The 24,613-nt window shown below is 39.7% G+C and overlaps 1 protein-coding gene across 1 annotated transcript in view; it reads left to right on the top strand.

The window, feature by feature from the left end:
- The window catches only part of wdr27 (WD repeat domain 27), a 49,228-nt gene extending 27,617 nt beyond the window's left edge, over positions 1 to 21,611 (top strand). Inside the window, exons 22-24 of the mRNA XM_033613969.2 lie at positions 3,453 to 3,555; positions 6,355 to 6,453; positions 20,476 to 21,611. Coding sequence (XP_033469860.1) covers positions 3,453 to 3,555; positions 6,355 to 6,453; positions 20,476 to 20,586 — 313 coding nt within the window. The 3' untranslated portion in view covers positions 20,587 to 21,611. The remainder of the gene's footprint in view (positions 1 to 3,452; positions 3,556 to 6,354; positions 6,454 to 20,475) is intronic.
- The last annotated feature ends 3,002 nt before the right edge of the window (positions 21,612 to 24,613 follow it).

The raw sequence follows: 24,613 nt of genomic DNA, 5'->3' as shown, positions 1-24,613 counted from the left end.
TTTAAAATCAGCCCCACTCAGATAGCGATTCTAAAGATAGAAAGAACAGATGTGTCTTTTTAGTCCAGTGATGTATTCTCCTTAAATCTGCTGGAATCATCTGATGAATTAATGCTGTGACTAAATGGATCAATAATCCATTTACATTAAAAATATCAAATAGTACAAGAAAAAGCTTTCGCCTGATTTGCACTGACACACTTAAACTGGGTAAAATATGTTGGCTGCAAATACAGAGCTATGATTAGCCTGCTGATTACCTTGATGACTGACACTGAATACCCAGGTGGATTCAGTAACCGTATAGGCTCCCACTTAAGAAGATCGGACCCTCCAGTGCAGTCTGTGTTAGTCATCAGGCAAATGCCGGATAGTCATCACTCACACAACACAGAAAGGGGGGGGGGGGTTTCAGCCAAGCATCTCCGCTCCTTCAGTCAAAACATTAAATCCACATTCTGACCTAGAAAACCAGATGAGGGTTTATTCTAACTTGTTAATCTGCTTCTTATCAGTGTGATATTGACAGCTTTTGTCAGATCTGCTGAGGACCTGAAAGTCCACATGTACTGATGGGGATCTAGAAACTAGATACTTCTCATCCATTTTACTCTACAACGAAATAACCAGAGATTTTTACTGTTTTTATCCTGAGTAGCTCTCACACAGGAGGCAATGTAACACTATTAGGTATATTTTTATTCTTCAGTTCAAACTAAGCAGGACAAATTTAAAAGTATTTACAAGTTTAAATTGTTTCAAACATTAAAACCCTTTTTCTTTTCAATTTTTAGTATCTTTTTGCAAAGGGCTTAAAGGGACAGTTCACCCTAAAATTGAAATATATAGTTTTCCTCTTACCTGTAGTGCTATTTATAAATCTTGACTTTTGATGTGAGTTGCCGAGTGTTGAAAATATCGGCCGTAGAAGATGTCTGCCTTCTCTCCAAAATGATCTGACTAGACGGCACTCAGCTTGTGTTCCAAAGTGTTAAAAAAAACTTAACAGCAATATCTCTTTCCAGGAATCATGACATGCTTACTCAAGATAATCTACAGACCTTGTTGTGAGCAGTTATATGTAGGAACTATTATCTTTCTACCTGATTACACCCAGGAACAACATCACCACACAGAGTGAAGTGTGCATCTACTCATGGATGAGAGGCTCACGCTTGTGAAGGCGCCAGATGTAAACATTAATGCTGTAACACTAGTTAGCTCTGTGGTGCTAGTTGAGCTAGTAGCAGATGTATGCTTCCTTCTATGTGATGATATGATTGGCTGGTGTAGATTAGTAGACAGAAAATAGTTCCTACATTTAACTGCTCACAACAAGGTCTGTGGATTATCGTGAGTAACTGGGTCGTAATTTTTGGAAAGAGACATTGCTGTTTTTTTGGGGTTTTTTTTGGTTTTTCTTTTTTTGGTTTTTCTTTTTTTGGTGCTTTGAGCGCCACAAGCAAAGTGCCATCCAGTTAAATTATTTTCCACAGCAAGCAGGTATTCTTCAACCGATATCTCCAACACTCTGCAACGCACACCAAAACAATCTAGATTGCTTAATGGCGCTAAAGGTAAGAGGAAAAATATCAAGTTTCAATTTTGTGGTGAACTGTCCCTTTAACACTAGTCAGTCATCTCCACAGCCAAGGCTATGGTTTGTCATGCATCCAGACCCCTCAAGCAATATTTTTCCCCCATTTCAGTCAGGTGGCCCTTTTTGCAGCATTGTCAAGTTACTCTAGGATTTTGGCTGAAACAATTCAGTCTCATGAGGTGTTTAGTTGCAGCCAAGCAAGACTTTGTGACTTAGTCTTCTGTGGGCTGTATGGGCAGATAGTGTAGTCAGCTGACAGTGGCAATATACTGGAAAAAATGAGAGGAACACCTTACAAAATACAGTAATGCCAGTGAATACAACATCACATTTGCCACTGAGTTGAATCAACACCTCTTTGACACAGTCTTAACAAAAATCAACATTAGATGCTTCATAAAGTTTGTTTTTATTGCTTGCTTTTATTGAACTTGCTCACTGTACTGGGTATATCCAGTGTCTTTATGATCACCAGTGAATATGACCTACTTTTAGTCCAGCTTAATGACATTAGCACGTGAATGTCAAAGACATGCTCTCACCATATCCTGTCAGAGGCCTGCCAACATGCCAGCCCATATAGAGACCCTGGCTCAGTTAGCTGTTAGTGGCATTGTAAAGACATTACATGCTGTTGCAAACCATAAGAAACAGCACAAGAGTTGCACGAGGGGGCCATTCGTCATCTGCTACCTTCTCTGGCCTGTGTTTTGCTTGAGTCATGCTCAATTCCTCGTGCTTGGCTGGTTGATATGTTTGTCTGTAGGGTGGCATTCTGCTCCTTAGTTATTCCTGCCAGAGTTCAGTAAACTAATAAACTTTGCATTTGCAACATAACATCACAACAAATCCAAAAAAGAAATGTCTGCACTCATGTGGAATGCTGTTCATATCCATATTTCACTTGTCAAGCATTGTTTTTCGATTATAATACTGTTTTTATTAACAATGCCAGTTCTATCTCACAGTTTTTCTTGACAAAGTGGATTAAATGATGTTATTTTATACGAAGTAAACAAATTATGTGCTTTTAATATGACTGTTGCAATGAGATAAGATAGAAATTCTGCATATTGATTTAATCCCGCAGAAACTTTTGATTGTACTGTAACATCACCAGACAAATACTCAGTCTTTACATCAGGTTAATTTGAGTTAGTTTATGGCTTTGTTCACATTACAAGCAAATGTGGCTCAAATCGCTCATGTGACAAAGATCTGATTTTGTCAGAATAGTGTGGTCACAGAAATCCAGTTATTTTCCAATCAAATCTCAGCCACTTTCATGTGGTCCCAAAACCAATACATATCTGATCATTGGCTATGAGACCGCTGTGAGAACCATTAATAATTGAGCTAGCTTGTAATTGAGCTAGTGGACTGAAACCTCATTTGTATGACAGCCCATTATCTCTAAAAACAAATGTCCATTTTTTCAAAGGACCATTTCTCCAAAAATGTGCTACACACTCTCAAAGACAGAAGCCCATGGCTAATTATGACACAGAATGACATCATCGGACCTTCCTGCTATGGCAGTCATTCAGAAGATGAAGCTTGCACTGTTATATAATTCCTTTTTTCTCCAAGTTCCTGTGTCACAAATTTGACGTTTTAATTGTTGTTCCAACGTTCATGTTTGTGACAGCACTGGTTGCATCTGAGGCTTTAAGGGCAGAGATTTGATCACACTGATGTCTGATATAAGTCACTTCAAACATGAATGTAAACAGTCTAGGCAGAAAGATCAGATCTGGGGGGAAATAATCCGAATTGAGCATTAAGCCCTTTAATGTCAACACAGCCTTTGAACCTCATTTATTTCTCAGCACTGTGTGCATCTCCTCCTCAGGTGCGTACGGCGTTATGAGAACCACATAAATCGCTGCCATCCGTGCTCTTCAGCCATCTCACCCTGCGGACGCTTCATTGCCTCAGGCTCTGAGGATAACTGTGTAAGCTACAATACTCTCTATGTACTATATATACTGTATCTCTTTTTTCTATCTCTATCACTATCTCTTTAATCTTTGATAATATTTTGAGCATAATTCGACAGGATTACTATAATAATAGGTATTTTTTTTCATTTCTGTAAAACTTAATGGGGTGATAAAGCAGTTAAGGGGTCTGTCCATCAAAGCCACCTAAAAACGCTTTGGTTTTATTGATTTCAGAGCAGTGATGCAGGTATTAACGTTAAAGTATTCTGACTTACAACAATAAGTTATTTATATATGCTGCATATCATTTATATCTAACTTTTCGTTGTAAAGGGGAAGAGCACCAGGAAATAAGCAGCATATCTTTATCAGTTTCACCTCCATTTAAGGTTAGGAGTGTTTGTGCTTGACTCAGAGATTCTTATTTGGACTCAGGCCTTTTTCCATAGAAGTCAAATTCAACATTCATGTAGAGGCATCACTGTTTAATTGCTTTTCCAGACTGCGCCTTATACTTGCTTTCAAAAACGTTTTCAGAAGACTGCCCCCCTTTTCCTTATCCATTTCTCTTTTCTCCTGGTGTATGTGCTTGTTGAAAGCAGTGGAATAATATATGCATGCCGCTGGTTATTATTAATTATGGGGACTCAGCACGGCACGGACATTTGAGAGCATCTCTGTCGAGATCGGACATTTCCAACGCTTCTTGGAAATTGGGAGAGTGTATGGTAGTGAGCTGCAGCGTATTTATTTGTAGCTGCCCTGAGACTTCCATAAGCCAGACACATTTGTACTTGTCTTAATATATCAAAAAGCAATCATGGAAAAAAAGAGCCTGAATACTTTAAAAAGACTCCCTAGATCATATTACACATTTTCCAAAAAACAGGAAGCCAAAAACAATCTGTGGAATATGATTTCAGTGTGGTCAATATTAACCTGTTGTATGTTCAGTTGAAATATGTGTTATTTTTACACGTTTTGACTTCCCCTCTTATCATCTGACATGAGATTGATTATTCAGAGGATAACAGTGCTCGTTTTTAAATTGCTAATCAAGATGTATGCTCAGTGTTTAGAGTCAGTTTTCAAACCCCAGACGCTTTTGCTCCTGCTCTCCGCTTCAGTTACAGTTGATATAAACTGATACATCTGCAGATCCGCATGATATTTAACCATTCCTGAAAAAACCTCTTTCTTCCAAGTATCTAATGCCCTGTTAGGCACCACACACGTCATGTGCCTTAGACAGGAGACACTCTACCCGTGGACCATTTGACAGAGCTTATTTGAAGCGTATTTCAGGGAAACATAATTCAGAACAGCTGCAGGAATCTGATGAGTCGTCGTCTGGTAACAAACATCTCCACATCTGTTTTATCTGTGCTCATGGCACTGAAGCAAACGAATGGGCCTTAAAACTCACTGATTGTACTTAAAAAAAAAGACTGTGCTAACAAGCTGATAACACATTAAGTATCTAGTGAAAGAGTTTTGTTTTAAGTGTTGATTTAAAGATCTTTCAATTAGCAGTATGCAAATGTCGTTTTGTGCACCCAAGACCGAGTGTGAAATCCACACCCACAAGTTAAGGGATGATAAGTGATGCTTTTATTACCTCAAAGCAGAAAATAACTATTAAATCCCCAAGTCGTCATTTGGATTGTTAATCTGTCTCAATGGCAACTTAATCTTGTAGTGCTCAGTATTTGAGTTACTGAGTGTGTTTTGATGTCTTAGTTTTAAACTTGTACAATCTGTTTAATAGTTTTTAGCATTTTTTCTCCATTTAACGAGCAACTTGATATGAGCTGTAACGTTTTGCTCTCCAGTTTAACTTGTGGCCCAGATGGAGGGATGAAGTGTCCTTCAGAGTGTATCATTGCATTGTGGCATCACTGTTGGGCATGGTTACAGGTGCAACAGAGCAGACTTCTGACTGCACCAATCAGTGATTCTAGGTGCTGGATACAACCTGAGACTTTAGACAACATGCAGCAAAGGACCACGGGCTGAAATCAAACCCGCAGCTCCTGCAGCAAGGACACTGCCTTTGTACATGGGGCACCTGCTCTCTCCACTGAGCTACTGAGCGCCCCAAAAATGGAGAAAATTCTTGATGAAATGAAGTGATAAGCGACCGTGTTAAACAGCAGCAAAATTATATCAAAGCATTGTTTACAAACTCTCACACAACTCATGCAATATAATCCAAGTCTCTTTTGTCTAGTCATATGCTCAGTACTTCCCAAACAGACAGCCCTTTCGGACAGGGAACTGCACGGAAAGTGCTCTACGCCCTCATTAAGGCCAGACTCTATTGACAAAAACAGTAATTTAACGTTACTGAACAAGGGAGCTGCTGGTTTACCACTGCTTCAATTAGTTTGTTTGTGTTATTGTGTGACTTTGGTGTTTTAAAGGGTTTGTTCAGATTCTCCAAAGTCACACATGCGAGATGCAAGAAGAACAAAGTTCTCTTCACATATTTAACATAACATGGGGTGAGTGCTTCATATACAAATGGTAATTTGGGGGTTGAAGTATTCCTTTATCAAAATATCTCCAACTGCTTTGTGCATCCATGTTTAGGTGGCCTTAACACAAGCAGTTTAGAAAGAATATTTGATGTCAACTTCCAATACTTCACAGTTATTAATTTTCTGTTACACATATTTTATTTATCATACTTGTCAGCATCACTAGTTGGATCAACCAAACTAATTTTATGTAAGTTCTACATCAGTGCATCACTACATGGTTACAGTTCATGCTGGCTTATGTTCATGTAGTCCATCTCATTCATTTCAGGCCTACGTGTATGATATCCGTAGCAGCAGGTACCTCCACAAACTTCAAAAACACTCAGACACTGTACTGAGTGTGACTTTCAACCCTGCCACACCAGAGGTAAGAACCTGTTTTAACATTTTGTCATTGTACTTCTATTATTTCCCTTCTCTTGTTAATCGTCTACCATGCATTCAATGCCCCAACTCCTAAAACTAAAAGACTCCATCATCTTAGGTAAAGTCATATTTCTCTACAATCCAGTAAGCTGTTGACCAGAGTAAATATTTTGTACAAATTCAGTAAATCTCTTACTTTCACTTTCACCTGCACTTAGTGACATCAGGTATCAGACAGCTGAAGGAAAACCAAAGGCTGTTTTTACTTTTGAGATGTTGACCTATGTTAACTCTGCATAAACACCCAAGGGAACATGCATACAGGCAACAGTGTTAATGTGTGTTTACCCTACACTCCTCTCCTCATTGTGTATGCACATCAGTTTAATTTTTATCTTGAGCATCTTGACCTGGGGTGAAAGACAACTGTCTAAAAGCAAAGATAAGAGGTCAGAGTGAAAAGCATTGTCAGTCAGAGGTCACATCAACTCCTGTCCAAGACTTGCTCCATTTCTCAAGTCTTATTCTAGGAGTTTTTGCGAAGATGTGTATTTTATGTAAATTATATTTGGAAATGTTGTAAAATACACATTTACAAAGTGAATATAGGTATTTAGGATACAGCAAATACTGAAAGCACTTTGTGATAACAAGTAGAATACTGATGTATTGTTTTGTGTGATGTGATTAAAATGGCATTGCATGGTTTGAAAGTCATACATAGATAATTTTGACTAATATTTCATAGAGTCAGTTGGTCGCACAGGTCTGCACCATCTCTATTTGCTCTGCACTCCAAGTGTTCGTAATGAAGGAATGGTATCCTCAGGCTGAGGTCACATAGCAGGGCTTACTGAGCCCATCCCAGAGTTCAGGGAGGGTGAATTTGTACGTCAGTAAGGAGTAGCCAGAAAAGAATTCAATATAATGACTGAGCTTGAAATAATGAGAAGCTAACTTTTTGTAGCTGTGATATGGGAAGGTGATTTGTATGTAATTATGTGTGCATTTTTCAGGGTGTGTTACCCTTGTTTCTTTGACTATAAGTGCTGCACAGAATACTAAAATTGCTTACAAAACACCCTGAGATGTCAGTGTCTATAAACCTTAACTAAAAATGCTGCTGGCATCTACAAACACCACTGAGACAACAAACGTTTTTTCTAAATGTTAGCCTCCTGGACCAGTACCATTTTCATTTAAACGAATATCCCCCAAATCGCTCTGTGGGTTTAACCAGTGGTGGCCAGTTTATAGTCCAATCAGATAATGACTACCGCTCTATCGTGCCATAACCCTGTGGGATCTAGTGACTCGCTTTGTGCACTGTGCTGATCCATGTCTTTGACCGGCAGCCTGCAGGGTTGTTCCAGCCTCTGATTGGCTGCACAGTTTAACAGTCAACAAAAGATGTATACAAGGCTGTGTGGGTTCACTCCAGGAACTGCTTTCCAGTCCTGTTGACTGATTACACAGTTTCTAACTGGATCCACTGTAGTTTATTGGTATGCCATTTTTGTTGCCCTTTATTGAAAGGGACAACATTTTAGTGGTACTGTGTGAGCATCAAATGTGGAAATATTTTAATGCTTCAGTTTCTGATCTCTTTATTTCAGGTTGTATCCAGTTGTATCTAAAGCTGTTTTCTTTGCATTACCTACTGTCAGTCTAAGGGACATTTCATAGTTTCTGCATCTGCATATCTGTGGGGGTCCGCTTTGGTTCACGTGACACAAGTGTCATCGTCCACCCATGTCCGCATAGACCCCTTTGTGGATGTCCATGTTCAGCCCATTTTTTGAATCGCCTGGACTGTACACTTAGCAAGTGAGCCAGCTACATAATCCAATCTCTTGATCCACGCTCCAGTCCAGTCTAAAACATGGCAGTCAAGCCAGCCACAACTGCCACACCACAGTAAAGTTGGTTTCAAGTTGAATATTCTACAGCCATTTACTCTGGACCCAGCAACAGTTTCACCTGATGCTGTGAGTAGGAGGGCGGTAAGTTTACCCGCCAGCCCTCCCGTGTGCTGCTGGCGGCTAAAGCACACGCTGACTATGAATGGAATCAAGTGCACGTGCATGTCTACATCCACGTGACCGCAGCTGTCCACGGACGTTTATGTCCTTGTGTATGTTTTGGATGTGAAAGTTTGTCCAAGTCATAAACTGTTAGATATTCATAGAAATTCAGGGACTGTAGGAGTCTCGCCAAAGAATCCGTAAAGTAAAGCTTAATACAAAAGAAAGACATTCGTCTATCTTGAATTGCCATTACAGGAAAATAAGAAATCAAAGTTTACAGCTCTACTTTATACCAGCATCCTCTCACAATCTCCAGAGCATTTCTTGCAGCGCAACATTCCCATTGGAAATGTTTTATTGTCCACTTAATGATTTTCCTTTGGAACTGTTCAAAGCAAGTGGATTTGCAAACTAAGCCTTTTAAAATATAATATCACAACCTCTGCTGGACGTCTCATGAGACTTCTCGCTGACTGTCTTTTGGATTTGAGGCACATGTTTTAAATCTGCGCGTCCATCTGTGTAACTTCATTCAGTTAAACTTTGCAGCACAATGATACATTCAGATTTCCAGGTTTGAAAGTGGAAAGTTTGATCCATGGCCATTCACTGGCTGAATCACAGTAATCTGCAGAGTTTGAAGACACACTTCATCAGTCAGAGCATGCTTGCTCCCCATCAGTACTTTTGCACATTATGTTTTGTTTGATAGGACATGCAGTCAAAGCAGAAAGGTTGGCACTACTGACTGACCGTTTATTGTTTGTCCACCACAGGTACCAGGTGATAGCTGAAGATAGTGCTCCATCAAACTGAGATTTATATGATAAATTAGGACACAAATGGGAACACCTATTATAGTTCCAGTATAATACCATGACAAATTATTTCCACATGGAAATCTATTCATATTTATTTAAAAAATGCTCAAATTTCAAAACCTTTTCCCTTTAGTGCAGTAGCTTTTCTCTTCAGAATGATATCATGTGTCAATGAGATCTTTTTCACATGGTTATCCCCCCATCGACTGTCTGTTTCTGTTCTGTTTAAAATAGCATCTAATGCTATGTGAACCTGTCGAGATCTGACCAGATTGAAGTCGTAAAATTCACAAATGTATGAAAAAATTGGAGGGCTCCAGAGGGTCTGCAGCTAAAGAAAGAGCTGTGAGAAGTCTTCCTGAAAATCAAAGCATGCTAAAAGTTACATGTTCCTAAGAAGGGATTTATGTTTTGTTGACATATAATGACTGAGTGAGAGCCATTGGATTAAAAAAGAAAAAAATATTGGAACTTTTGGACCTCATGCTTTCAATTTACTTTTAGTATTTATTCAGGATTCGTGTTTAATTTGTTCCTGTCGTTGTCCTTCTTAGGACAAATAGTTGCACATGAAAATAACTTGCCTAGTCACACCAATCAGTAACCAGCAATGCTGTCATTTACTGAATTAACTGTCTGCTCCAGTGTTAGGCAATTTTCTGAATGCAGTTAGCACACAGCTGCACAGTCATGTGCCGCCACCACTGCATAGCTACCTTTTTGTCTGTCCACCCGAAGGGAAAAGGCTGTTCTCGATCAGTGACTGAAAACAACATTCACTGTGGCCTATTTTTCTCAGGACCTCTTAGAGGGAGGAAGACCTCTGAAAATCTCAGCATATTGAGATAAAACTGCATGAAATTTAAAAGAGGATTTTGCATTTTTGATGCAGAAGCGCCCTGATTGGTGAATTGTCACGCAGCTGCCTGTCAGCAGTCACCTCGCCGTTCAAACCAGACGCGCATTTCTCTGCACCAGTCAGCAAGCAATTCTGCTCTCTGCTCTTTTAAATCACATGTAGAGCTCTGTCTCTGTCTGCTTGTGTGTGTGTGAGAGGGAGAGGGAGTGTGTGGTGCTGCTCGTCCCCTGCTCTGTGTTTAGACACAAGTGACAAATATGTGGAAGCATATGCTTATTCTATCATTTATCAAAGTCAGATCTCTTATATCATATCTAATATTATATTGTTTAAAATGGATTGGCAGTGTGTTTTCTTGCCAGATTTGCTTGTAGGTTGCGTAAAAAATATACCAGACGCCGAAACTATTGCTACAGATCGTGAGCCGGCCAGGCCGCTCAGCGCTCTGTCTAATCGCACCCCCAGTGTAAACAGCCCAATCGGTTAACATGGGCACCAAAAGCAAAAGGGCAGCACTCCACGAAGAATTGGTGTGCTTCGCGACGCTTCAGCATCTAGTGTGAACCCAGCGTTATACAGCTCTCAGATGAAGCACACTGATGGCTCATTGATAGATGAAGAGTTGCAGAAAGCTCTTATTCACATTAGCTGAAAAGTGTTTCTATCATTATTCCTCAGACAGCTGATCATCTGCTGATATACTGAGTGCCTGGCTCGGCTTTGTGAGGCTGTTTCTAGTTACACTTGATCCGGTTGATCTAATGTCTAACTGGAATGGATGCATATCAATCTTTTTTTGTTCAGTTTCTGGCCAAAAAAGAGACGTGTAAATAAAAAATGATCTGAAGTTCAAGAAGCCCTGGGAAATGGCTGGTTATTCTTACGGTGAACTAAGACCCCAGCCAAGAGACATCATAATAGTGACATCGCTGCATTTCCTTAGCCTGCGCTTTCTCCTCACCGAGACATAAAAAAAATTCCAGAAAAAGTGTCCCCAACCTGTGCTCACCTTTCTTTTTAGCCGCAGTTGAGGGCCAGATGTTCTCCATATTTACTGCTTTAAGAAACCTCCGATGCAAGGCACAGACAGATAATGCAATGCATATTTTCCACTCATTTTTCACTCATGTTTTCCACCCTAATACTTAAAAGACCATCATGCAGGCAGATCTACCTCCAGGGTTCATTCCCTCAGGTTTAATCCCCTACTTTAGTCTGTAATGAAAGATCCCAACTTTTACTGTCACTTCACTTTGTTGTCTTGTAAAATCTTGTGGGATTTCACATGGCATACCTCTGTAAAGTTTTGTAAGCTCCCCTGTGTTGGACCTACATGTGCTACCATAAAAGCAGACCTGCAAATTTTACTTGCCAAGTCTTTTCTCTGTTGTAACAGGAGTGATTTTGTCTCTGCTGGTTCAACACATGAGGATGTCCTCTTTTTTATTTATTTTCACATTAGACTTGTGGGGGCTAAACTAAGCTTTGTCCTCTTTGAGTAGCACCTAAAAACAAGGCAGTGGTGTTCCTGTATCTGAAGCTACTTCCTCCAGTGATTCAAAAGCTTTAGGATCATAATTAAAGGCAAAGAAAAATCTGTAGCCAGAGGCGAATCAACAGTAACTTCAGAGAAACAGGTTACTGGGTCAGACTAGAGAAACAGACTTCATGGGGCTGTGCTCTATTTGGGTTACTCAGATGTCTGTACTGTATCATCCCAGGTTGCAGATAGCTCCAATTACGTTGTTCCACATCAGCAGTGGAAACATCTTTATAGTATTTCCCATAGGTAAGCTTATTAGTGAAGTGGGTTTCTTTTAAGGGGCAGTGAGTGTCCTCTCTTATTCCTTAGTTTATTTTCAGTGGACTGTTTGGAATGCTGACAAAACTAGTCTGACATATTTTTTTAATAAATACAATTTATAAGTCATCACAATATTAGACCGATTATAGCCCGACCCAGTGTCGTACGGTGTCAGCTCGGATTGTGAGTGACAGTGAGTGTTCTATGCGATAATACATTGTTTTATCTTGTGTAGGCGCCTCACAACGTTCCAACAGAAAGTCTTGCAGGTTTGATTTTCTTTTGTCATTCATGACTGCTCTCGTTATAGCCGTCGCTTTAACCAATAGGAACACAGAGCGATCTGCTGCAGTGGACAACTGTACGCCAACAACACCCAAACCTTTTTGATATTTCCTTAATGGATATTGCCATGACACAGTAAAAAAATAAAAATTATGGTGTGAAACAGCAAAGACACTTTAGCAACCCAGTGAGTGTTGCCATTAGCATAAGGCTAGAAAAGAATGTTATTTATTCATATTGGAGGATATAAAGTATTAAAATTTAAAAAATATTAGCGTGGCTTTTACTTGCCATAACTGCAGAGGGTACCAGCTTCATCTGAAACAGACTACATTATAAACGGGACGTTATTTATTATTCCCTCTGTATTTTTACATTTTTACTTGTTATCCACTCCTGTTTGCCTTGATAAAGTTACTGCGTAGTGCCGTCATTTCAAACTCAACACTTCCTGTATCTGTTTCAAATTAAAAGCCCCTTATAATTTCGGTTGAGAGAATCCCTTCATTTCCTAAATAGGCTTTTATTGTGAATTTGCAGGAACTTGTGGAGGATTCAGTGACTTGCTTAGTTTGCATGTGGTACTTCAAATGTAGCTACTGCCATCTGGTAGTGCTTGTTACGTAGACTCACAAGTCAGTCTTTAGACGCTTTGCTTAACTAAAGACTGATGACTTTCTCCCTGATTTTTGTGTTTAGATGGGCGGATACAATTTCAGAGTTTAAAAAAAACTCCCTACGTTGCAGAACCAATAGTAAATCCGCAGGGCGGTCCTTCGGTGGCTCGCTGAACTCTTGTGCTTGTAAACATAGTCCGACTAAAAACACGTGCAGTGGTACAAAATGGCTCAAGTTGCTGTAAGTCCTTCATTTCCACAATCTTGTGGACTGAGCACATGTTTGATAAAACGCAGTTAAATCTCTCGGCATCCATTTTCAAGCTCTCTGTGTGTTTGTTGCCTTGCAGACGAGAAAAGGGAGAGCGCACATTTCCGGGAGGGCGTGTCCTTTCAATAATGCAAGAGGCGTTGCTTTGTTGCCGGCCGGAGTGTCCCCAGACCATCAGAAGGCGGAGATCTCTGATTGTCTGGTGGCGAGACTATTGTTACGCAACTACAGTAACACCGTACGAAGTGCCCATTGGTCCGACAGCCCATTGTTCCGACATCCCATTGTTCCGACCATATTAAACCCATTGTTCCGAAGTCCGTTCCGAAATTATCATGATGCCCTGTGGTTAAGGTCTGGTTAGGTTTAGGCACAAAAACCACTTGGTTAGGGTCAGGAAAAGATCATGGTGTGGGTTAAAATGAAAAAGAAAATGACAAACACATAAGCTGTGAGCCTGCTTCGCCTCAAGCCTTTCCCAGCTGACCCAGAGCCAGTCGCGGCGCACCATCAAGGTAGAAATACGCCCGCCGGGAGCCGTTCAGCACCGCGGACCATCGGACTAATGGGATGTCGGACCAATGGGCTATCGGACCAATGATATGGCCCCAAGTCATGGCACGATTTTATGACTCCACATTCACCTAATCTGACATAGTGACTGTCAGAAAAGGCAAAAATGTTGTGTAGTGTGAACCCCGGCATAAGACTCATAGACTAAGATTTTAAATCTAGGAAACCACAAAGAATAGACATCTACAAGCTGGATTTTAAACACACAAATATCAATAAAAACAACACAGGAGGATAAATATACACTTTTTGTAATGAAAAATTAGAAAAAAAATCAAGAGAAAAATCCTTACATTTGTGTAAAAGTCTGTATGTTGCATCAGCCTTTATGAGACGTGACTCACACTAAACAAATTTTTTACTTTCAGCAGTGGGGGACTGGCTCGATGTGAACAGAATGGTGCAATAAGAGACATTTACAAGCCAGAGCCATGAAATGAAAATGGGGGTTTCGCTCTGGGTAATCCTAAACCAGGTGTGCTTGTTTCAGGCAGAGTTTTAAACATACTTGAGCTCCAGAGTTTGCTGAACCAGCTAATGGTCAAGACTTTGCCATGTGTCATTATCTTTTTGTAATTCCTGCTGACCAGATGCTGGCTAAAATGACAAAAAGATCAAATTAAACAACAAAGAATGTTCTTTTTTGTTTGTTTTAAAGAGACTAAAGAGAGGTTCAAGAACTATTAAACAAGAAGAAGTTTTGGACATAAAAAATATCCAATTAAACAGTGTGTTTGTGGTTGAAAACATCCAAACTTAAATTATAGTGAGCAAGGTTTCCTGTTGTTTAACAAGTGTGTTTGTTTCTGTGAAAGTATCCTTGAGCGAGACTGTAAACCCCCCCTCTGTCCCAGAGACAACGCTGCACCCTAACATATCTGGTCAATTTTTAAATGAATACATGTGCATTTGTTGGATGGAGACATGAAAAGAAACAACATCCAGTACGCTCCACTATTTTTATTTCAACAATAGGATCAGAATGAAATAAGAACTATTAAACAATGTTTTCAGTTTCAGTCTTTTGATTAACTGAAAAGTTTCTGAACTCGTTCCCTCGAATACTTTAGACCTCATTTGCACTTCATGTCTTGGAGTTAGCAGAGGATTGTGACCGCTTACTGACACAAGCAGCTGTCTTCAAAAGTTAACATGTTCTATCGTCCCAACTAGGACGATGAACAATGAGTGAATCATCTCACTGGCTTTCAAGCTCAGTGCTACTCTTGTCTCCATATGTCAGCATGTATCATCTTTGCTTTTTACAGGCGGGCAAAAAATGCAGCTGGCGTCCTACTAGACCTCTTTACTGTATCTTTTCATTTGTGGCCATTTGGCATATAAAAAAGCTATCCACGCTCTTTAGTCTTTGTTTCAATATTTTATCTCTTCGTTTCCTCTTCGTCTAACCCCAGAGAGCAAAAAAAAATCTCCTCTTACTGTAGTGGCCAGACAGCAAATACAGAAGTGGACTCTGCTGTCTGCTCCAGAATGTCACATTATAGTGAGACACAGACTGAGCTGAGACAGCCTTTCTGAAACCAACTGGCCTGTGTTCAACACAGCTGGAAGGCAATGAGCAGGAAGTTCATTCACAAGAAGTTTTTTTATTTAACCTTTCTTTACCCAGACAAAAACTCTTGAGAATAAAAGTCATAATGGAGTGGAGTGGAATGGAGTGAAATGGAGTGTCTGAATAGGAAGTGAGGAAATAAATAGTTTGGGTCCAGTTTCAAAGTTGGAAGAGGCTTTTTCAAAGTTTCCCCACCACTCACATTTGTATTTTCTTATGTTTAGGTCCTTAAAATGTCTGACCTTGACTATACTAACTTGTATCTGTGCAAAGTTTGTCATTAGAGAAGTGTTTTTAAATTTCTCTACTGAAGGATGTTATGTCTGTTCACCTCCCTAAAATCTGAGAGTCAAACATGCACCGAGCAAGCTAGATATAGGTACGTCACGAATATGAAAGCCAATCGCTGTCTTATTTTGGAAACACATACTGACAGGGGAACAGACTTTGACACAACACAGGCAAAGATATCTGAAACCTCCAGCGCAGAGCAAACTTAGCAGTACAGCAGAGCAGAGTTAGCATTAGCATTGTTAAAGTTTTCACAGCAAACGTGCAGTTTTAAATGTAAACCGGACCCTGGAATTTCCATTCGCTATCAACCAAAAAGCCCATCGTAGCAGATATTATAGTATGTTTCTCAACCATTAACTCTGTTTCAGCCATTGCCAGTTAGCCAACATGCTAATAAATAACATGACTAAGTTTTGACGACAGTTTTGGTGCACTACAGACTCCTCATCTGAGTCTGGTTTCTCATCAAACTTTGTGTAAGACAGTAAACAAGCATACTGTGTTTCCCCAGTCGACCATCGGTTTGATGACAAAAAGCCTCTTGGGGCAACAATATTTTGGGAGGTCTGGTGCAGCCAGCAGTAGTTAGGTCAAAGATTTCCTCTTTCATGTGCTGGTCGTTTCACCTAAACTCTATAAAAAGCTATCTGCATATGAATGCAAAAACTTAAAATATAAAGCTACATCGTCGTCAGACAATAGCCTCAGGTTCCGAGATGGCATTTTAGGCAGTGTATTTGTCCTCTTTTGCTCTCCACACAGACTGTTTACCTACCGCTTAAATGTGATCGGTTTATACTACTTGAACTACAAACGGAAACCAGCACGCTACTAATACCAAACTACCGTACCGTTGCCTACAGATTCTTGCAGATAGTATTTCCCAAAATGCTAGAGTGCTTGTCTTGGTGAAAAAAGGTATGATTTAGGATTAAACAGCTGGGATGTAACATGTTCATAACCTTTTGTTACCTTTGGACAGTACCAGGCTAGCTGTTCCCCCCTTGATCCAGAAACTGGCTGCTTGACAAAGGATTGATTGATTGATTGATTCTTTTTTATAAATTAAAATAAAGAACACAAGTGGGGATACAGAACTAAAATCCATCAGGGTATCACAATCTTTTTCCTTTCAATTCCATTGTGGTCCTGAAGTAAAGGCAAGGAGGTGGGCAGGAACAGGGAATGACCCCATTTTTTCACACTAATACACCTAATTAACCTGCTGTAACTACATAGCTATCATAACAGTGTTATTAATCTTTTCATTTAACTCTTGTCAAGAAAGCAAAGAAGCATATTGCCCAAAATGTGAAACTTTTTTTTTTTTTTTTTAGATAAGCAACATATTCATGATGAAATAAATAAATACACTAATACAGGATACAGAAATACAGAGAACAATGTTTTTTTGTCACTTGAAGCTACAAGAGGAAAGTTTCAAGGGGAAAACTTGTGTTCAAGAGATTACCAAGTCAGTTTTGATGTGCAGTATTTCACACTTATTATGCAACCAGCACTAAACTTGCTTTTCAGATAGCTGAGATATTGACAAAACTAGGGCTCCAACACCGTCACATTGAAATAATAATGTGTTCTGTGATTGTGTCAGCCTTAATAAACATTCCCCATTCCTTTATTCCTTTTATTTTCGGGTGTTCCCTGCATTTTTCCTTCAAGACAGAATTTCCACACGCAGCTTCTGAAGCAAATACATGGAACGCTGTGAGTCTGATTGTATCTGTGTTTCTCTGCCCACTGTAACATGCACCCAGATGCGCCCGTCCAGGGCCTTATAAATCAGATCTACCTACACTGTCAGAGGCAGATGGATGAACAGGCAGGGAATCTGAGCTTGATAGATATACATTTACTGTTGCTTCCATTATTGGGATCATTTTAATTGCCATCAATAATAACGGATTGGAAGAGCTAAGGTTATACTGATGCCAACTTCCCTAGTTGTTAATAGAGAAATAGGAGATATTTAGAATAAACAATCGGGAGTGAGACTTAGCTTCAACAAAAATAAAACTTGAATACTTTCTATATTAATACTATGAATGCATAAGATCTCCATGGGATCATATACATAATTCACTAGCAATAGCATCACCACTAGCAACAAACAACACATTTCTTTCACCAAGAGTTCATGTACTTGTAAGCTCAACAAACAGGTGGCCCTTGTGACCGGGTACTCCTTTTCCCACGTCTCCTGTGGACGTTCATTCCCCTCTCAGTATGTACAGTACAGAACATCCTGGTGTGTTGGCATTTGTGAAGTCTGCACTCTACAACTGATGAATGATATCCTCTGGGAAGGAAAACACATCGCTCCTCATATCTTCAAAGTCTCAGCTATTGTTCATACCACTTTCTGTAGACGGATACTGTCTATCGTCCAGAATGCCTGTATTTGACACACAGTGCTCACCACTGAAAATCCAACCCACATTGCCTTCTTGATCACGATCTTTTATTCCTGCTTTGAACTATTAATTTGTGGTCTTTTTTTCCATGGTATCGAGCCAGCCCGCCTGACAATAACTTATATTACATAAGATGCGTGACACGCCATGCAAATTCTCAGTCTGATTTATGATCCCAGAGTTCCTAAAAGGTTTTGAATGAGATTTTAATATAGTAAAGAATAAATAAAACAAATAAACAAAAACACCATAAAAGATGATGCAGCCCACATTTTCAACACTGTTTACCATGCGTGACCTGTCTTTGAAACTATTAAAGGTCAAATGTTTTTATTCTTTTCATAAAATGTGAAAACCATATGCTTGTAAATGACTTCAGTACCTATTTATCAGTGGTGACAGGATTGCATAAGGACATCTGACATTGCAAATAAATCTTTAAATAGAGAAACCTATGAAAACTGTTTCCTAGAAGGGACTTTGAGGAAAGATAAATAACTCACTTGTGAAGGCCAGGTATGACCCCGTGCTACATGTCTACAGCGAATCAGCTTGCAAGAACATCTGATTTCTGACCCTGAGGGTAGTCCAAACCCCTCAGTCCACGTCAATTTAGTTTGCTTGAGCCTCACTGATGAAGGTTGCAGAGATGGAATGTGTTGGATTACAGATGTTTGCTGCAAGCGTATAAAGTCAAAAATGTTATCACCTTTTTGAAAAATGTGTGATTTAGCTTCAACTCTATTCTGCATGCTTACATGAGGAGTGTAATACCTGGGAGATTACACAGTCTAATGGTTTTGGATGGCAGTTGATGAAGAGAGCTGTGGTTACTAATGGAGCTGCTCTCTGACCCTCTTAAGTTTTAAGTAGCTATTTTAGCAGCCCAGGGGCAGGACCCAGACAGCTTGGCTATTGTTGATTAAGGTCATTGAGCAGGAGGTCATGGAGAAAGGAGACTTCTTGAAAATAGAGGAGCTAGTGAAATGAGCTGTCAAACGGTTTTGTGGCAGAGTCTCAAACATTTTTATATGCTAAAAAAACACCAGTGCAGCACATGCTTTTGTCGCTGTTATGTGTTTGTGCTTACTTGGCTGCCTTTTCACAGAAACCCATTTGTCTTTAGGCTCCACACACACACACACACACACACACACCTGCAAATCCTCTGTGTGTCTAAAGGGCTGCGACGATCACCCGTCAAAAAAAGATTAAATCCACCCCAGTTTAGTCATTGTCTGTTTGAGTCATCCTCAGACCTCAGCTATTGTGACTCCCTTTCCCAGCACAGGCATCTGCTTGCTGGTAAAAGATGATTTCTCCTGCATAAAACAGCTTTTAGTACATGGGAAAAAAATGTTGGACTATTGTTGTACCAAATGTGGTTTTTATCACCGCTTGGCAAATGGTTGTTTTCTGAGATTCCCGCTGTTCGTATACTTTGAAAAGATACTCTGTCTTTACAACCACCTAAAAATCTCTGAAATCACCATAAAATGACATCGATGCTCCACAGCAGGTCTCGACATCCACCCAAGCATTCCCATTTAGTTTGCAACTTGTTGGGTTGTTGTCCCTTATTTATTCATCATGTAGGATTTGTGAAGCCCTTAAAGTTGGGTTAAGTGCAGCACAAATAACCTTGGCTTGAAGTAATATGAAATAGATTTGAAATGGTTTGTCACACGCCCTGAACCTACACACCACATCCTTGTAAATAAAGTGAAAATAGAGCCGTTTGTGAACAACTGTCTTGAATTACGATTGTTCCGCCATATCATACATTCTGCTTTGAGCAGCTGCAGATATGAATATGTATCATGAGCCTTATTCTGAATCCCAAATGAAGGGTTTCCTATTGCTAGTGCTGCTGATTGGCTGTCATAGCGTTGAGGTAATGCTCCCTCACCCTCCTCTGCTCTACTGGCTGATAGAAAAAGATGAGATAATCCTCCCTTCTTGCTGAGAAATATAAAGAAGAAGTGATTGTGTACATGTGTGCTTGTCTGTGTACTGCATCCACATGTTGGTTAGAATTCTGTGTGTGTGTGTGTGTGTGTGTGTGTGTGTGTGTGTGTTTGTTTAAATGGGTGTGCAGGGTGTGGGTTGATGTTAGTTTATTGATATGTGGTGCTGTATTAACGTGTAAACAGTTGACTCACCATGACTAGCTCTGGCAATCCCCACTTCTGATTAAACAAAGTTATATAACAAAGTTCAGGCCAGGAGGCTTCATGTTTTCTGTGAAACATGGCAGGTATGGAAAATCAAGAATTTCTATGACAAACACAATATGGATCTTGACCTCTGTGATGCTAGTCGTCTTTAGGGAAGCAGGTGTGCTGTTATGCAACTCGGTCTTCTAAACAGAGAGCTGTAAAGGGAGAGTGATGTGTGACACAGTTCTTGGTAATATCGTCCACGAGTGTAAAAGCTGAACGTGATGTCATGTTTTTTTCTCTCCTAGCTGCTGACTGGGACCCTGGATGGGAAACTGAGACTGTTTCAGTCCAGCAGTGGGGTCCGTCTGTCTCATGACACCAGTGCTGAGTACAGCATCCCCCATATGAGTGCTTAATTACAGCAGGCTGCAGCGATGGCCATGCAGGTTTCATTAAAGCAGTTCCAACCCCCTGGCTAGGATTTTACTGGGAAAGGAGAAAGTAAAGGTTTTGTTTTTAGTTGTTGGTTAAATGAGGATCAAAAATAGCTACAAGTTTAAAGTTTTTGTTTCGTTGTTAAAAGTGTCCTTCTGCTTCTGTGCTTCAAACTGTAAAAATGAGCCACACATTTCAGCTCATATTAGTCAAAATTTCAATATGCACCTCATTAGACCACTTTTCTTTTGACTGTGATTCAAAGGGATATCAGGGGTTTGATTGAATATCTTTCAACATGTTCATTTAACCACATTATTGTGATGCAATGTGTGCTCAATTACAGATAATTACGACTAAATTTTGCCAAGAACAATTTTATCAGCAGTTATTCCCATCCATCCTTCCACACTCTGGATGGTCAAGCATCAGATTTTGTTTGTTCAGTATGTGGAACAGATGTACTTCTATATCACTGGCTGTGATCGCTACTTAACAGATCATCACATGGAGCTATGACATCAACTGGGTGCAACCTCTTTGGCTGCCAGACACACAGATGCTACTACTGTTCAGACTGACACACCCATCCACATTGTTTGAGCTGTACGTTTAGTCTTCTCTCCCACAGTTGCAACATGTCAGCTAACATAAACTATAGAATTTGTAGTATGTAGGTCAGTTATAAGATAGACACTTTCGTCATGGTTACATGCCTGTGGAAACTATTTAATGTAAAATATTTGTCTATTTTCTGTACAATATATGGCTGTGCTGCTGTTTTGTTTTGGAAGTGAAAAGGTGTTCCTCAAGGTTCTACTTTAGGACCACTTATGTTTTTATTTATGATCTTCCATTTTACCTGAGTGTTATTAGTTACTCTTATACCATTATATACTATGATGTATACATTGAAACTATTATTTATTCATCACATATTTAGGAGACGTTGCAATGTGACTAATATTCTGCAAACTTTGTTGTCATCTAACAAAATAAATAGAAGTCTTACACAGTGTTCTTTTGTATGAGACAGAACTTCACCTCATATCCAGGTCTCTGGTTTTAGTTTGTAACGATGGTACCTCTCTCCAGAAAGTTGATAAATTAAATAATTAGATATATGGGTTTATGGATTGACTCTTGGACTTACTTTTAAAACACACATTGATCATATTATATTTAAAAAAAAAAAAAAAAGAAGAAGAAGTTAATATTGGTGTTTGTGTCCTGTATCGTTCCAGACAGGCTTGCTTCACTATTAGAGATATTGGACTGTGCTTGTTCCATTTTTTTTTTAACCAGTCTACGTCCTCTCAATGTTCTCAATGTCATCTTTAATCATTTCTCTGTTGTTTTGTATTGCTGTGTATGTTCTTATGAGAGCATGTTTTGGTCCCTTCTTAAAAACAAGGTAATAAATTTCGAGGTGTTTATCCTAAATATAATACATTTGAATAATTGAATACAATAAATTGACACTTGTTTGTTTTGGGATCACGTCGACAACCAAACTGTTTATATGCAATAGTTACTATTGGAGTACATCATGTGTGCTTTCAGGCTTTTCCCTCTCAAAAGTATAATTCTCTAGTTAAAAATAAATGTATATATCCTGAGGACATTTCACTGGCAACCACTTTATTTTCTTAAATGTTTAGAGATCCAGACACCATTTCTACTTTTCATGCCCAGAAAAAACCTTCTACTATTTCCTACTATGCTTCCATTATCACTGCCGACAAGTTTCACCCCACAGCTGTCTTAAGAAAGGCAGGCGGAAAACTCTACCTATCTGGAATGGAATGAAATTTCAAGCGTCACTCATCCCCCCGTCCATTAGGAAAAGATATTGTATTTGACGCATTATCTGACGCTGACGCTGATGATAGAATGATAAATCCACTGATAGGCTGCCTGGTCTTAACTCTCTCAGACGGAGGTGAGTTTTCAGAAGACGCATCCCTGCCTTGTCCCCCGTCCAATATTCTGCGTTTAATTTACTTGGTCTTCTTGGACTGTGTGCTTTAATTGATACCGAGGCAGACTGCCTGTAAAGATTGTTCTCTGTGCACCACCAGCCTCAACTCAGTCAGATGAAATATAGCCTTGAAGTTTCACAATATCAGCTGCCAGGTTTCCTATCACAAAAACTGATGTTAAACATTAAAGAAAACAGAGCTGAGGCTGCATAAGATTTATGGGGTGGTACCTATTCTTTGGTCTTACGCCACATTATGCATATATATGTGTGAGTGCATGTTTTTTATGCTAAAAAGATAGGTATGTACTGGCAGGGCTGAGTCTGCCCTGTCATGGTGAGCTTTAGTGTTCCTGCAAGCAGAAGAGACTTTTTACTGGAACAAAACATAATAAATTGTCTTGAGTAAATTTATGTAGCCATGTTCTTTCTCCATTTTAATGTGCTGGAATGTGTGTGTGTGTGTGTGTCTCCTCTTGAATGAATTAACCTGCTACTCTGAGATTCAGTGAGCACACGTTCACAAACCAAATTGATATATCGGTGTTCGCGCACATTCCTTGTCTGTGTGAGGTCGATTCAGGCGCACTCCCTGCATTGATCTCACCAGTAAAGAATGAGGTGTTTATACTTGCAAATAAAAGGATTTCAAGTATAGCCACACCCGTACATCCTAACACAAAATGGTCCAAAGTTTGATCTCTCACAATACTTTATCATTCATTTTATCAAAGAGAAGAACTTAGTCTGCGTCCAGCTTTGCAGCTTTACAAGGACAGCACAGAACAGAGCAGAGTGTCACATTAGGAGAAGATACAGTGCACAACTCAGACATTCATTCTGAATCTCAGCATCATCTAAAACTCAAATACAGTCTGTTCATGCCTGCAACATGGCCTGTAAAGTGTTGGTTCACTGGCTCTCTGGCCTGTGGCCTGAGCACTGAATGCTTCAGTCTCCCTCATGAGCACTTTACATAAAGAAAACCAAGATATACATCACGAGGCACGTGCATTTTAATGATCCCCCGAAGACTTCTGAGGATCTCTGCTCTTTTGTTTTCATGAACTCAGTGCAACTTATAGTCAAGGGAGAGGAATATTTGTGCACATGTCAAAACCTGCCGTCAAAAAGCTTGTGCACGTGTCACACAAAGCATATGTTCTGTGAGAAAAAGAAAGAAGTAACCAGACTGATGGATATTAAAAAGATAATCACTGACATGAGTGTGTTTGTTTTACGAGGTTTTATTGCTGACTGATAGGACATAACAATGAATCAGCTTATAGGCGGCCTACTTGATGAAAGCTTTCACATGCTGCCTTTAACACCTGGTGTGAACTAACGCCAGAACCAGACTACATGACATCAGCCTTGCCATTAAAGTTGTGGAGCATCTGCAACTAAAATGAGCAACGGGTGCAACAGTTGCTCATTTTACCATATGTAATGTGTTATAGTGGAAGTCAACAGAGACAGCATCTAAGACATGTCACAGCATCCCAACTGTCCCAGAGACAAGCTAGGGATTGTTTTTTGCCTCTTCTTTTGACAACTCTGACATGCTGATTTAATACTGTCTGTAGCCATCTATTACTTAAATACATTTTTTCCACCACTCATTTTGTAGTTTCAACAGCAGCACCAGTGGTTTGCTTGGAAACCTGTAGTTTGGGCAGTAATAGCCACTAAAGCTAAACAAAGAAGGCAATGCCACCTGCAGAAACTTTAGAAACAGAAACTATAAAGAGAGAGCTGTAGGGGAGAACCAGGATGGAAGTAGTGGGGATGTTTGCAACACAGCCCTTTTCTCTTGTGATACAAAAGTCAGGAACTTGCCAGGAAGTCTGCAGGAGGCACAGCCCTCTGTTGAGCCTGCAGCTGAATATCAGCTCGATCCCATCAGTTTTGCCAGTTACAGTAGAAAAAAAAGACAGAAAACAGGCCAGTGTGTAATATTTGGCATGGTTTATTGTCAATCTGAATCTGAATATTCTACCCATTAATATGTTTATACGTGTATAATC

Source organism: Epinephelus lanceolatus, chromosome 17 (assembly GCF_041903045.1).
Source record: "Epinephelus lanceolatus isolate andai-2023 chromosome 17, ASM4190304v1, whole genome shotgun sequence".
NCBI classification, from domain to species: Eukaryota; Metazoa; Chordata; class Actinopteri; order Perciformes; family Serranidae; genus Epinephelus; species Epinephelus lanceolatus.
This window is presented reverse-complemented; position numbering and strand designations above follow the sequence as displayed.